At 48.1% G+C, this 13,539-nt stretch overlaps 1 protein-coding gene across 1 annotated transcript in view; it reads right to left on the bottom strand.

Annotated features, from left to right (window-relative positions):
* Positions 1-5,377: 5,377 nt before the first annotated feature.
* LRP12 (LDL receptor related protein 12) overlaps positions 5,378-13,539 on the bottom strand; it is a 76,714-nt gene continuing 68,552 nt past the window's right edge. The window contains exons 5-7 of the mRNA XM_056135205.1: positions 9,927-11,034; positions 8,368-8,500; positions 5,378-6,387 (exon numbers count right to left, since the gene is read on the bottom strand). Of these exons, the coding sequence (XP_055991180.1) occupies positions 5,419-6,387; positions 8,368-8,500; positions 9,927-11,034 (2,210 nt within the window). The 3' untranslated portion in view covers positions 5,378-5,418. The remainder of the gene's footprint in view (positions 6,388-8,367; positions 8,501-9,926; positions 11,035-13,539) is intronic.

Genomic DNA, 13,539 nt, shown 5'->3' with positions numbered 1-13,539 from the left:
AAAATCGCTATCATTGTTAGAGGTGCTTTGTGCCAGGCGGGGTAAACTGAGTGAAACCCCACCTCCCTGCCGTTACTGTACTCCCTCAAAAGAATCCGTGAACTGGGAACCAAAAACCACCTCAGACTCACTTTTGCATTCTGGGCTCACTCACCTCAGCCTCATCCTGGGTATGGAAACAAGGGACTTCCCAGGAGCCGTGGACCCCACTGCAGCCTCCCTGACTTTTATCAACTTGGATTGTTTTCCCTAAGGGAAAATAATGCAAAAGGAAAAAATGATTGAAGAACCAACTGAAGACGAGGTGGCTGCAGTTCTGAAGCAGACCACCAGGTGGCTTCTCAAAGGACCAAGTATAGCTTCAGTTTGCTAAAAAGCTTGCTATGAACTAACACCTAAAAGATGGGGCTGGAGAGACAGTACAGAGTGTAAGGTGCTTGCCTTGCATGCAGCTGACGTGGGTTCGATCCCTGGCACCCCATCTGGTCCCCCAAATAGGAGTGATCCCTGAGCACAGAGCCAAGATAGGTGGGGGAAAAATCTGAGCAATTATCTTGTGTAATTAAAGTTTACAAGCCATCAGTGGTTTTTAGTTTTTTTTTTTTTGTTTATTTTTGTGAGGGAAGAGGGTGTCAGAGGAGGTGTTCAGAATTTGTGGATCACACTCAGCTGCACTCCGGGAACCATGAGGTCCCAGGATGGAACCCAGGCCTCCAGCATTTATTTCAGTAAGTGAAATATTTGCTTTTTTCTTTCCTTTGAGCCCTTTGCATAGTAGTTTTGTTTTAGAACAATGTCCTTTTTGTATTGACACAGGAAGACAGTTAATCCTATGCTTTTGTAATATGGGAGTTAAACGACTCTAAAAAATATTAAATAGGGGGCTGGAGTGATAATACGGCAGATAGGGCATTTGCCTTGCATGTGGCCAGCCTGGGTTCGATCCCTGGCATCTCATATGGTCCCCTGAGCACCTCCAGGGGTAATTCCTGAGCGCAGAGCCAGGAGTAACACCTGTGCATCACTGGGTGTGACCAAAAAGAAAAAACAAATAACTCCACCAACTGCCATGTAATCCCAACAACGGCCAGGATCCAGAGATTATCACACTCAGCTCCCGGGAGAGCACAAGGCAGAGTCTCCTACCCTGTGCCTGACTGTCCTAACCAGGGCCCAACAGCTGAAGACCTCCGGGCCCCAGCCAAGGCCATGCTGGGACCACTCTCCACACACTTGGGTGAGCCTCACGCATAAAAGAACTGGCAGAGGAACCCAGGTGTGTGGGACCTGGGGCTGAGATCTCCAAGCCTGCACGGTTTGGGACTGGACCTGCCAGTAGCTAGACAGTTACACCCACCAACTGCCGTGTAACCCCAACAACGGCCAGGATCCAGAGATTATCACACTCAGCTCCAGGAAATATCATCTCATTCCTACTTTGGACAAACTGGCAGGCTACCGAATGTGTCTGCCCACACGACAGAGTCTGGCAAACTCCCCGTGGCGTACCCAATATGCCAAATACCAGTAACAATGAAGGGTCTCATTCTCCTAACTCTGAAAGAGCCTTGAATATGGCACTTTTTTTTTTTTTTTAAATCTCAGGGCTAGGACGAAGGAGACATTACTGGGGCCTGCTTGAGGCAATTGACGAATAACAGGATGGTTGTGATTGATTGTTGTGATTGTGATAAATAACTCGGGCATCTATTTTTGACTTGAAAAAAAGCACTACATAGATTTTTGGGGACTTCAGTTTAAGTTCAACTGAAAAAAAATACACAAGAATATTTGAAACACTAAGAAATTGGTTCTGAGGCCAAGGGATATAGCTTAGAGATTAAACACTTGTTTTGCGTAAGGTTTATATGTGTGAGGCTCTGGGTTCAATCCGCAGCACCCCACCCCGTATCTCAAAGAATTTCTAAAAAAAAAAATGCAGTATCAGAAAGGTGTAGAAGTAGGTTTTTTGAATAACATTACATTCTAGAAACATTAAATAATATGGAAATCCACTACATGATTACAAGATCATTTCAAATTTACAATAAATTTAATATGATATCTACTTAATAACTTTGGGTTACTGGGAGGGGGTAAGATTCCTTATGTTAAAAAATCAAGTACAATCTAGACAATGGAGTACTATTTAGCTGTTAGAAAAGATAAAGTCATGAAATTTACATACACGTGGTACTACATGCAAAGTATCATTCTAAGCAAAATTAGTCAGAAAGAGGGGGGCATAGAAAGATTGCATTCATCGGGGGAACATAAAGAAACAAAATAGGAGACTAACACCCAAGAATAGCTGAGATAAGTACCAGGAGGTTTACTCCATGGCTTGGAGGCCAGCCACACACGCTGCAGGAAAAGGCAGCTCAGATAGAGAAGGGAGCACCAAATAAAGGGTGTTGGGAGGATCCACCCAGGATGGGAGAAGCATGCTGAAAGTAGACTGTAGACCGAACATGATTGCCACTCAATGCCTCTTTTGCAAACCACAGCACCAAAAGGAGAGAACAAAAGGGAATGCCCTGCCACAGAGGCAGGGTGGGACAGGGAGGAAGGGGGGTGGGAGGGATACTGGGATCCTTGGTGGTGGAGAACGGGGACTGGTGGAGGGATGGGTACTTGATCATTGTATAATTGAAATCCAAGCACAAAAGTTTGTAAGTCTACAACTGTACCTCATGGTGTTTCACTAATAAAAATTTTTAAAAAATCAAGTACAAGAAATACTCAATTTTAATATGCAAATCCTGATATTTAGGAAAAAGCATGGAAAAGTATGCATAGTATTTTATAATTTGCATCATTTTGTGTATGAGTGTTACATACATATGGCATTTATATATGTAAGAACATTTATGTATTGTATGGATCTCAGAGGGGAGAGGGGAATGCAGGAGTCTGGATATTGCTCTTTGCTTCTGAGGTTCATTTTGTTCCTGTATCAGCTTTGAAAGGAATTAAAAGATGGTTATCAGGAGTAGACTTTAAAAATTTGAACCAAGAAGAGGTAAAAGTTAGTTGAAACAAAAACATATCCCAGAAAACAAAACCCCAAAAGCTATTCATGATAAAAAACAAATCAACAAGTTGTAAACAAGATGAACTTGGTAACCTGATTCTATAAGTAGAAATTTTAACAAGGGTCTGAAATGTATCTGAAAACAATTAGAAATGAAAACTGAGGGCTAGAGAGACAGCACAGGAGATAAGGCTCTTTCCTGAACACTATTCACCTGGGTTTGATCCCAAACACCACATACAGTCCCCCAAGTACCACAGGGGATGGACCCTGAGCAGAGCCAGGAATTAGCCATGATCACTTCTGAGTGTGTCCCCAAAATCTGAAAAAGAAAAAAAGCTGAGCTGATTTAGAAGGGCCAGAGCAACGGTATAAAATGGAGCAATAGTATAGCGAGTAGGGCATTTGCTTTGCTGTGGCCAACCTGGGTTTCATCGCTTTCATCCCTATACCGGTCCTGCCCCGCCCCCCCCCTTCCTGCCCCAGATGACCCCCAGGGGCCTGACAGGAGTAATTTCTGAGTGCAGAGCCAGGAGTAAGCCCTGAGCACTGCAGGTGTCCCCCCCACCCCCCAAAGATACACCAACTGAAACAGTTTTCTCAGTCACAATAATATTTAGGTCCAATTGGGTTCTTATCTCTAAGTGTAAGTGGTGTAAGTTGCCACTTTGCTACAAAGTAGGTACCAAGGCAGAAAATTCCCATTTAATTTTTCTCCTGGGTACCTTGGTATATTTCATGTACCGAAATTGTGTGGTCACCGAAATCAAACAAAAACAGAGAGACCTTGATTTTAGTAAAGTACCTCAAGGCAATACAAAAAAAAATTCATTTTAATTTTTGATACATATTAAAACATTTCAGTCAGTTCTTCCTGACGGCATAACAGGACAAATACACAAGACCTCAAACATGCTTTAAAATGACATTCAGCAAAAAGATTTAAAATTTAATAAATAGTAATAGTCACACACAAATACATTTCTCCATACTCAATCATTAAGCTAAGGAATAAATAAACAGGAACTGACAATAACAAAATGTGCAGCGCTTTGCAACTCACTCTGCTTATAAGGGGGGCCACCGCAATGTTGTTATTTTTCTTAGTCTGCTTTTCTTTAGCAGGCAGCAGGATTCATTTCCCCCAAGAACAAAATATATTGAAAAAAATCACTTTCTTTCAATAACGCAGTCTTTAAATACGACAAATAAATAGGAAACTAGCAAAGCAAATTCAAGTTGTAATAAAAATGCCCCCTAACCCCCAGAAAGCTATGGAAATATATAGTCATTGTGAGAACAAATAACAGCATTTAAAGTGATAGTGCTTGTGCACCAAATTCATCTGAGACCTTGATATGACTTTAGTGCAAATCCCTAGGGTCCGATACAAGCATAACCCTGCGCCAGGGAAAGACATTCCCAGTTAGGACTTATCTTGTACAATTTTTGTACACATTTTATAAAGTTCAATATTTAATGCATAGTAGAGTATCTTCATCCATTTGATTCTGTCCCTAAATAGAGATGAAAAAGAAAAGGATTTGGGATTTTTACCATTTGGTTTGTACCATATTGGAGTAATAAAGTTAACATTAGAAAATCTATAAAACTTTTGTGGTTTTGGGGTTGCTTTATTTTTTTTTCCATTAATTTAGCTAATGATCTAAATTTCACATCACTTCATGTTAAACAGAGGAGAAAAGTTTTTGGACAAAGATCCTTTTTTCCCTTTGATAACTTCATATTCGGACAAAAATCCAATTACTATTGGGACAAATGTTATACAAATGAAAAGAAGGGAATACAGTTTTCTTTTGCACACTGACCTTAACGGCTAGCATATGAAATGATATAGTGTGCTGGGGAAAAAAAGGAAAACACAAAACAACCCAAAAAAACCCAATCCGTAATAGAAGGATTCAGCTAAAAAGATGGCATTTTGTACAAACCGACCTTTGGACCGCGCATAAAGGGAACACGAGGGTGAGGGTGAGAATGTCAGCAGCCAGGGTGTCACCGTGGACGACAGTAAGCAGGGCGAAAACGAGGAGGAGCACGTGGAAGAGACACCACCAACCCAGAGGAGAACAAGAGGTGTTGCCAGCCGCTCGGGCAGGAAACTGCACGCGGCTGCAACTCCGGCGAAAGGCAGCGGTGCAGGCAGAGAACGCACCCTGCGTCTTTTAATTTTCTTGATTTACTTTTCTTCCCTTTTTCCTTTCGATGCAAAAAAAAAAAAAAAAGAAAGAAAAAGAGAAAGAGAGGAAGAAAGAAAGAGAGAGGAGAGTCCTAGAGCCAAGTCAGAAAACCAACGACCGGGTATTGCTCCGACACGGGCGGGCGCGGGCGCGGGGTGCGGGGCCGCGCCCCTGCATCTCCCACTAGCACAGTAACAACGCCTCGTCGTCGCTCGTCTCGCCCTTGGGGCCGCCGTGCAGGAGGCACGAGTCTGGGATCCGCGCCGTGTGCACCATGCCGCAGTGCTCGCACGGCCCGGGGTGCGGGGGCGCGCCGGCCGGGGGCGCGGCGGGGCCGGGCCGGGGGGCGGCGGGCGCGGGCTCCGGGGCCAGGTCCAGCAGCGGCCGCGCGCAGTCGTGGGCGTCCGAGTCCGGCGCGCCGTCGGCGTCGGCGACGGGGATGAGCAGCTCCACGTCGTCGTCGTCCTCCCTGCCGTGCGCCCCGGGGCCCAGCTGTCTCAAGGGGCTCCGGCCCTGGCCGCCCGTGGCCGTCGCGGCCGCCGCGCCGGCGCCCCCCGCGCCCCCCGCGCGCCCGAGCGTGCAGCGCACCCAGCGCAGCCCCCGAGTCACGCGGCGGAGCGCGCTGCTGAGCTGCCGCCGCGCGGGGCTCGCGCTGCTCCGGGGCTCGGCTGTCGCTGTCGTCGGCGTGGGGGCCGTCGGCGCCGCCTCCCGGCCGCTCTCGGGGCCGCCCGCGCGGGCGCTGGACGCCGTCGTGGCCACCGCGGCGGGCGTCGAGGCCGCCGCTGGGCCGCTCGCCGCCGCGGTGGCTTCCACGGCCGCCGTCGGGGCCACCTTCTGCGGCAGCGGCGCCGCCACCCCGCCGGCCGCGCCGGCCGCATCTCTCCGCTCGGCCTCCGTGTCGGTGTCATCCGACTCCACGGAGAACAGGCTGCGGTGCGCGTGGCCTCTGTCCGCGTCCCGGCCGGCGCCCGGACCCGCGGCCACTTCCTCCCCGTCGGCGGACACCAGGGCCAGGGAGCCCGAGTGGCGGGAACGCGCGAAGTTGAAGATGCGGTTCCAGATGTTGCTGGAGCGGCCGCCCATGGGGAGCCGGATGGACGTGAAGCCCAGCTGGGTGCGGACCGCCAGCCGCAGGTTTTCCAGAACGGAGGCCTACAGCAACAAACAAACAAAAGGAAACCTCAGGGCTGGAACTGGGGTGCTGGGGTGTGGGGAGAGGGGCAGCCCCCGGTCTAGGGAGAAGACGCACACCCGGCTCCAGCCCTCAGTGTCAGGGTCCCCCGAGGCACAGTCCAATTCTTGCGCCCCTTGTAGGTCCCTGCTGATCTCAAGCCTCAAAACTCCAACCACCAGTGACTGTGACTTTCTCCAGCCTCACCTACGTGCAGCTGTAAAGGGGCACTGAATGCTGATAATAGTGCTTTTACTTCAAAATGCGGGGGTAGCAATCAGATTCTAAGAGTGCTCCAAAGGACTTAGTTGTTGGCCTCTCCTTTAGTAAGGCAGAAAATCCACCGTAATTCGCTACATAAGGGGTATGAAAGCTAGGGCTTTCGTCTGTACTTCTTTACTTGATTCATACTGATTTTCTGGGAAGGGGCTACACCCAGCAATGATCAGGCTGCAGCCATCTCTGGGCTGGGGATTGAACTGGGTTAGTCGCATCCAAGGCAAGAGCCTTAGACCCCATCATAACTCCTTTAAAAGACAGAACAACTTAGCCCTGATAAACATAACTGAAACTTCCAGATCGTGTGAAAACTCTATTTCCAAACTGGTTGTTAAGGATTTGTTAAATAAACAGCTAGTGAGGTTTTATTTATATGTCACAAGTAAATGAATTAGTTGAAATACAGCAAATGGAATAAAAGAGCCAAAATTAATTTGTATAAGCCACTATACCAGGTACATGAGATGTAGATTCCTTTCTCAGTCTTTAAATACTTAGTTGGCAAATAAAAAATTAAAGATTTGTATTCAGTATTATATACAGTGATCATATCTTTATTCTCTGAAAATTGGTGATTTTTATTTATTGCCCAGTTGAAGGGAAAATCTACCCAGTTTTCTAGATGAATGAGTTTATGGATAATTCTCAAACAGCTACAGTTATAAAAAGCTTTATTGCCACCTTGTGGTCACAAAAAGAGTATACAAATTCAGAATGCAGCTTGTGGTATTTTAAGCCACATGATTTAAATACGCTATCTGAAACACGTTATTTTTCCAGGAAACAATGGTGAGGTCATACACTCCCTTTCAAATTACGATAGCTTGGCTCCTGCCTTTCTCCTTACAGAAGAAAGCGAGGCATGGAGTCAGGAGGGTGTGACAGTGCAGAGTCTCCATCATTCACTGCAAGTGTTGAATTTATGATCGCCACAGAGGTCCTTTAAAACGAACGCCAAGAACATAATATGCAGAAAGTCAAGTACCTATAACCACAGGAACATGTCATAGTCTACAGAATGTTCAAAGAAATTTGAATCTCAGCACACACAGATGTGCTACCCCAGAAAGAGAAATGCCAACTATAAATCAGGAAAAAACAAACAAGTGGTTCAGGTCTCAAATGAACACTTCTATAGATAGGGTCCCCACTTATTGGGGTGGGGGGAGCAGGTCATACCCAGCAGTGTATAGGGATCATTCCCAGGAGACAATGACAATGGCCACCGTATTCGGTGCTTGAAGGTAAATGCCTCGACCTCTGTTCTTTACCTTGTGTCCTGAGTTCCCATTTGATTTTTGATTTTTTCCATATCTGGTGAAGCTCAGGGATTACTCTGGTGCTGTACTGCTCTCAGTGCTCAGAGGATAATATGGGATACTGGGGCTCAAACCCAGTCTGCCTTCTGTGAGGCAAACACCCTGACTTCTGTACTATCACTCTGACTCCCTGAATTTCCATATGAAATGTGTGATTCCCTATACCCTTGTGCATCCCAGCATAATCTTAAGCATTAACAGAGAATTTTTTGTGAAATAAAAATCACAAAAATTTTAAGAACTTAAGAACATTAATAAAGAAGAATGAGGGCCCTTGCTTCACCCTATACAGAAGCGTCAATTTCATTCCCCAAGGTCCTGAGATTAAAAAAATAAACAAACAAACAAATAAATAAATCCCACCTGGTTAGGTGAACAAACAGGAAAATCTTCAACTGGTGGAATCAAGCCCTGAGCAATCAACTGTCCGTAGGAAGGAGGAGCTTCTCTTCTCAACAGTTCTGCTTCCACTCTTGACAACTGCGTTTCAAATGATCTTTGAGGGAAATGTGAGGATAAAAGGTTGAGTTTAAAATAAAAATCCCCCAAATATTTCCTTATCAATAATCCAGATAACCTGACATTACAAGTGATCATTTTTAAAAGCTCATCCCCTCCTGATTCCCCCAACTTCTCGGTGAGTCAAGAGTGGGCCCAGGAACCAGACCACTGACTTTTTTTTGCTGTTTTGGGGGCAGCCACACTGGGCAGGGCTTAAGGACTGCTCTAGGCTTGGCAGGCCGTGCCCGATGGTGCTCAGGGGGCCACAGGATGAACCCCGATATTCCCGCTGCAAGCACGTGCTCAGCCCACTGATCTCTGGGTCTCCAGTGGCGCTGCCTTACTGAGAGCTTCCCCGACCGCTACCTCCCGAAGTTATCTTTTGACTTTTATACCACTTGACTTAGGAGCTTGCACAGCATTTATATTGTTGTCCTCCAAGTCCACTCAAAATCCCTTCCTCCTGACTCTCAACTCACCCGTGAGTTTAGATACCTTATTTGGTGTTGGACTTCCACCGTACTTTGAATAGGTTCTCCAATAGCTAGATCTGTGGAATCGATATTTAAAAACAAACAACAAAACAAAAACTATTCACCGTGTCATAGCCTGCAAAATCCCTAAGAGAGATTATGATGAAAATGGAGCCTGTTAAACACAAATTGGTTTCTCTCACCTCCTATTTTTATTCTTTTTATATTTGTTTTTAGGACCAAGGCTTGCAGTGCTCAGGGCTTACTCCTGGCTTTTCAGGCAAGAATCACTCCTTGTGGTGCTTGTGGGGGACCATATGGGATGCTGGGGATAGAATCCAGGTTGGCCGCTTGCAAGGCAAGCACCTTACCTACTGTACTATCTCTCCAGCCCCAGTATTTTATTTCTTATTAAAAAAAAAAAAACTGTCATGGCACTAAAGTAGATCCTAACGATTTCCATATCCTTGCCTCATACCTGTCATGCTACTCCACCACCCCCACCACTGGAGACTCCCACCTTACCACCACTATCCCCACATTCCTGTTCTCTGTGTTCACCTTCCTACCTTACTGGTATTATCTCAGGTTTGGTTTGTGTAAGTAACTCGTAATTTTATAGGCAAAGCCAATTGGGCTGGGAGGAGTACAGGGTAATGGAGATGAGAGGCTCATTTTCCCTGTAGCATATGAGCACAGACTTAATTCTCCTTTTTCTGACCAGTATTTGGTTCTTCAATCTAGCTAACCTCTTGAGCCTTAGGCCCTCCACCTCAACTTTTTTTTGGCTTTTTGGGTCACACCTAGCGATGGTCTGGGTTTACTTTAACTCTGCACTCAGGAATTAACTTCTGGCAGTGCTGGGGGGACGCTGGGGACTGAACCCGGGTGGGCCCCATCCAGGGCAAGTGTCCTCGCTGCGCTATCAGCTGTCCTGGGCACACTGACCTGCGCTCGAACATCCTCAGGGAGTAGAGCTTGCAGGTGCAGCCCAGCGCGATGACCAGCAGCAGGCCGCAGATGAGGCTGCCGATGACGGCGGCGGTGATGACGCGGGTAGGCACGATGACGGGGCAGTTCTCCTCGTCGCTGCCGTCGCCGCAGTCGTCCTGCGAGTCGCACACCCAGCTCTCGAAGACGCAGCGGTTGTTCTTGCAGTGGAAGTTGCCAGGCTGGCAGAAGAAGCAGTTCTTCTCGTCGGAGCCGTTGGGGCAGTGGTTCTGGTAGTTGCAGCGGTCCGAGCGCGGGTAGCAGACGCCGTTGCGCGAGCAGGGGAACTCTTCCTTCTGGCACACGGTGCAGTTGACCTCGTCGCGCCCGTTGGGGCAGTGCCAGTAGCCGTCGCAGCGCTGCTGCTCCGTGTAGCAGCCCCAGTTGCCGCCACAGGGGATCTCCCAGGGCAGGCAGAAGCCGTCCACCTGGTAGGTGGCGTTGAAGCCCCGCGCGGCGTTCACCTTGTCGGCGCAGAAGTGCACGCGGACCTGGCCGGACGAGGACACCACGGTGAGCGGCGCGTGGGCATCGAAGGCCGTCAGCGCGCGCAGCAGGCGGTGCGGGTTTTCCTCCAGGCCGTCGTAGACTTTCACGTAGTCGCCGTAGCCCGTGCCGTCCAACTTGAAGTCCGTGAAGCGCAGGATGACCTTGCGGTGGTCGCCCGTGTCGATGAGCCACGTGCAGTTGCTGCCTGGCGGGTAGAAGTCCGGGTAGTTGGGCGAGCTGAAGGTGCCGTAGAAGTACTTGAGCCACTGGCCGCACGTGGGCACGTCGCAGTCGATCTCGTCGCCCAGGTCCAGGCAGTCGATGTTGCCGTCGCACTTGAGGGCCTCGGGGAGGCAGGTGTAGACCTTGGTGAAGCGCGACAGGCACTGGAACTGGTTGTAGGCGCAGGGCTGGAAGGCGGCGGCGGTGGGCGGCTCGGCAGCGGCCCGGGCGCAGACCTCCTCATCTGAGCTGTCCCCGCATTCGTCCATGCTGTTGCACTTCCAGGCCTCGGGGATGCACTTGCCATTGCCGCAGCGGAACTGGTCACATGCACAATTGGGCTCCTCGGCTTTCCCTGCCAGGTGGCGGAAAAAAGCAGCAGCAAAACGTTACACGGCCGTGGTGGGCTGGGGGGACCCCCAGGGAGAGAGGGGGGGGGAGAGAGAGAGAGGCAGTCGGGGAGGGTGCCGGCCGTGCAGGAGGCTCACTCAGGTTCCATCCCAGGCCTCCCAGAAGGTCCCCCAAGCCCGCCAGGAGTGTATTCCCGAGTGCAGCCAGAGAGAACCCCTCGGCACCCACGGGTGTGGCCCAAAGTGCAACAAACACACACAAAACTCAGCACCAATAAATAAGTTACAGCCGCACCCTTGGGAAAAACTAATGCCAAGAGCCAGTGAGGTTTGCACGATAAATACTGAGCAAGTTCAAGAGATGGGGTTGAGAACCACTGTCTGGACAAATCAGTTAGGTTCTGACAGCAAGTTACTACTGGTTCATAACAAGCTCAAGTCAATCTGTTAAATGCTTAACTGTTTGTTCCTTATAAATCTTGGCATTTCGATCTACAGAGAAGAGCCTGATTCTGTTTTCTCTGCAGAGCTATTTTACTGTTGAACATTTATTTACTAAAAGGAATGGCAAGACATGGGCTCTAGGATGTACTGTTCAAAATTAAATAACCTCATTGTATTAGCCTTATACAATTTTTTTCTCTTTGAAAAAAATTTTTTAACTGAATCACAGTGAAATACAGATACAAGGTTGCTTATGATTGGGTTTCAGTCATATAATATTCCAACACCCGTCCCTTTACCAGTGTACATCTCCCACCACCAATGTCCCCAGCTTCCCTCCCACTCTTCCCAACTGCCTACGTGACAGGCAGCACTTCTCTGAAAAAAGACATTTTTGAAATGAAGAAAATTTCATCCATAAGTCACCTTTTCTAATGTTTTTTATTACTTTTTTTTTTTGCTTTTTGAGTCACACCCAGCGATGCTCAGGCTCTGCACTCAGGAATTACTCCTGGCGGTGCTCGGGGAACCGTATGGGATGCTGGGAATTGAACCTGGCTCGGCCGTGTGCAAGGCAAACACCCTCCCCGCTGTGCTATCGCTCCAGCCCCATGTTCTTCATTGCTTTCTAGTTCTTTCTGCTCTGTACCATATCTTCAAAGTACCCTATTTAGATTCAAAGTTTTGCTAAGATAAGACTGATTTCATACTGCTCACAGTGTTTCACGCGATTCTAACAATTCTGTTCCATACTGCAACCGTCTTAGTAGGACTGCAGTATGTTGGATGAATGTATCAGAGAGAGGAGGCTCAGAGGGCGGGGGTCTGGGGGCAAGGCTGCAGGCAAGGCTCCATCCCTGGCAGCCCTTAGTCCCTGCAGAGCAAAGAAGAGTCCCTGGGCACCGCTGGCCTACAGTCAGACAGACAGACGGAAGTAGGGAAAAGAGGGCAAAAACTGACACACCTTCAGAATTCTAATGATCCTAAGATCATGGCATCCCAGATTACATAACAACGATCAGGTAGGAGGGAGAACCCCAAATATCAGATTCCCACTGTACCAAACAAAATTCACAAGGCCGGGCCAATTCTTACTGCTCCATTAACTTATTTAATGAAAACTAGACAGAAAATGTGCTTAGAAACTAAATAAACATTACAAAGATGACTTGGGGCAGGGTGGGAGGGGTCGGGGGAGGAGGGAAGCAGCACGTTGGCCCAAGAAAACTGTGGCATCTTGGATGATGTGAAATGATTTCCTGCAAAAGGGCAGGCAGGACTTGAATGCCACGGGCCATTCTCATCAAAGCGAGCCTGTGTCCTGCCCAGTCTCAGTGCGCAAAGAAGAGGGCTGAGGAGGCAACTCGGACCCACAGAAACACATTCTGAAATGAATTTCAGGGTATGCATAAGCTCTCAGGGCAGAAAAAGTTTTATGTTTCTTTCTTTGTGGTGCCAAGGTTTTGAGCATGTAAGGGATTCCCTCTATCACTGAGCCACAGAAGAAAGTTATTTTTAAAAAAAAAGCAGGCTACACCCAAGGGGCTTAGGATTATTCCTTGCTCTGTGCCCAGAGGACCCCAGAGAGGCCTCTGGCAACCAAACCCAGGTCTGCTGCGTGCAAGACAGGCACCCTTTCTGCAGTACTCTCTCTCGGGCCCCAAAAGTTACTTTTAAAATAAATGCATTTAATAGATTAAAGAAGAAAAGTGACCTGTGCTTATAAAGTTGATCAGCTTATTGCACAAAACACCCCAGGAGTCAGTTTGGGGCTCGGGAACTCTGAACTTCTAAAGACCCAATCCCATCCCAGCTGCTGGGAGAAGCCAGTTGCCATGACGGGGGATCTCCTTCATGGGAGCCCAGCACGATCAAGGGGGTTGTGGGTGCATGTAAATGGAGGGGAGGGAGAGCCATGGCACGAGAATAGGGGCTGACGGACAGGAGGAGAGGAAGAGGGAGGCCACAAGGTCAGAGGAAGGCCACCACTGGACAAAGGTTAATTAATGATGGTTCAGAAGCTTGGCGCTGCGCACTTGATATGGAGAATTTGGTTCACTACTTTA

This window comes from Sorex fumeus, unplaced genomic scaffold (genome assembly GCF_029834395.1).
Source record: "Sorex fumeus unplaced genomic scaffold, SorFum_2.1 ptg000002l, whole genome shotgun sequence".
In the NCBI taxonomy this organism is placed as follows: domain Eukaryota; kingdom Metazoa; phylum Chordata; class Mammalia; order Eulipotyphla; family Soricidae; genus Sorex; species Sorex fumeus.
The sequence above is the reverse complement of the archived record's forward strand: the minus strand, read 5'-3'. Positions and strand labels throughout refer to the sequence as shown.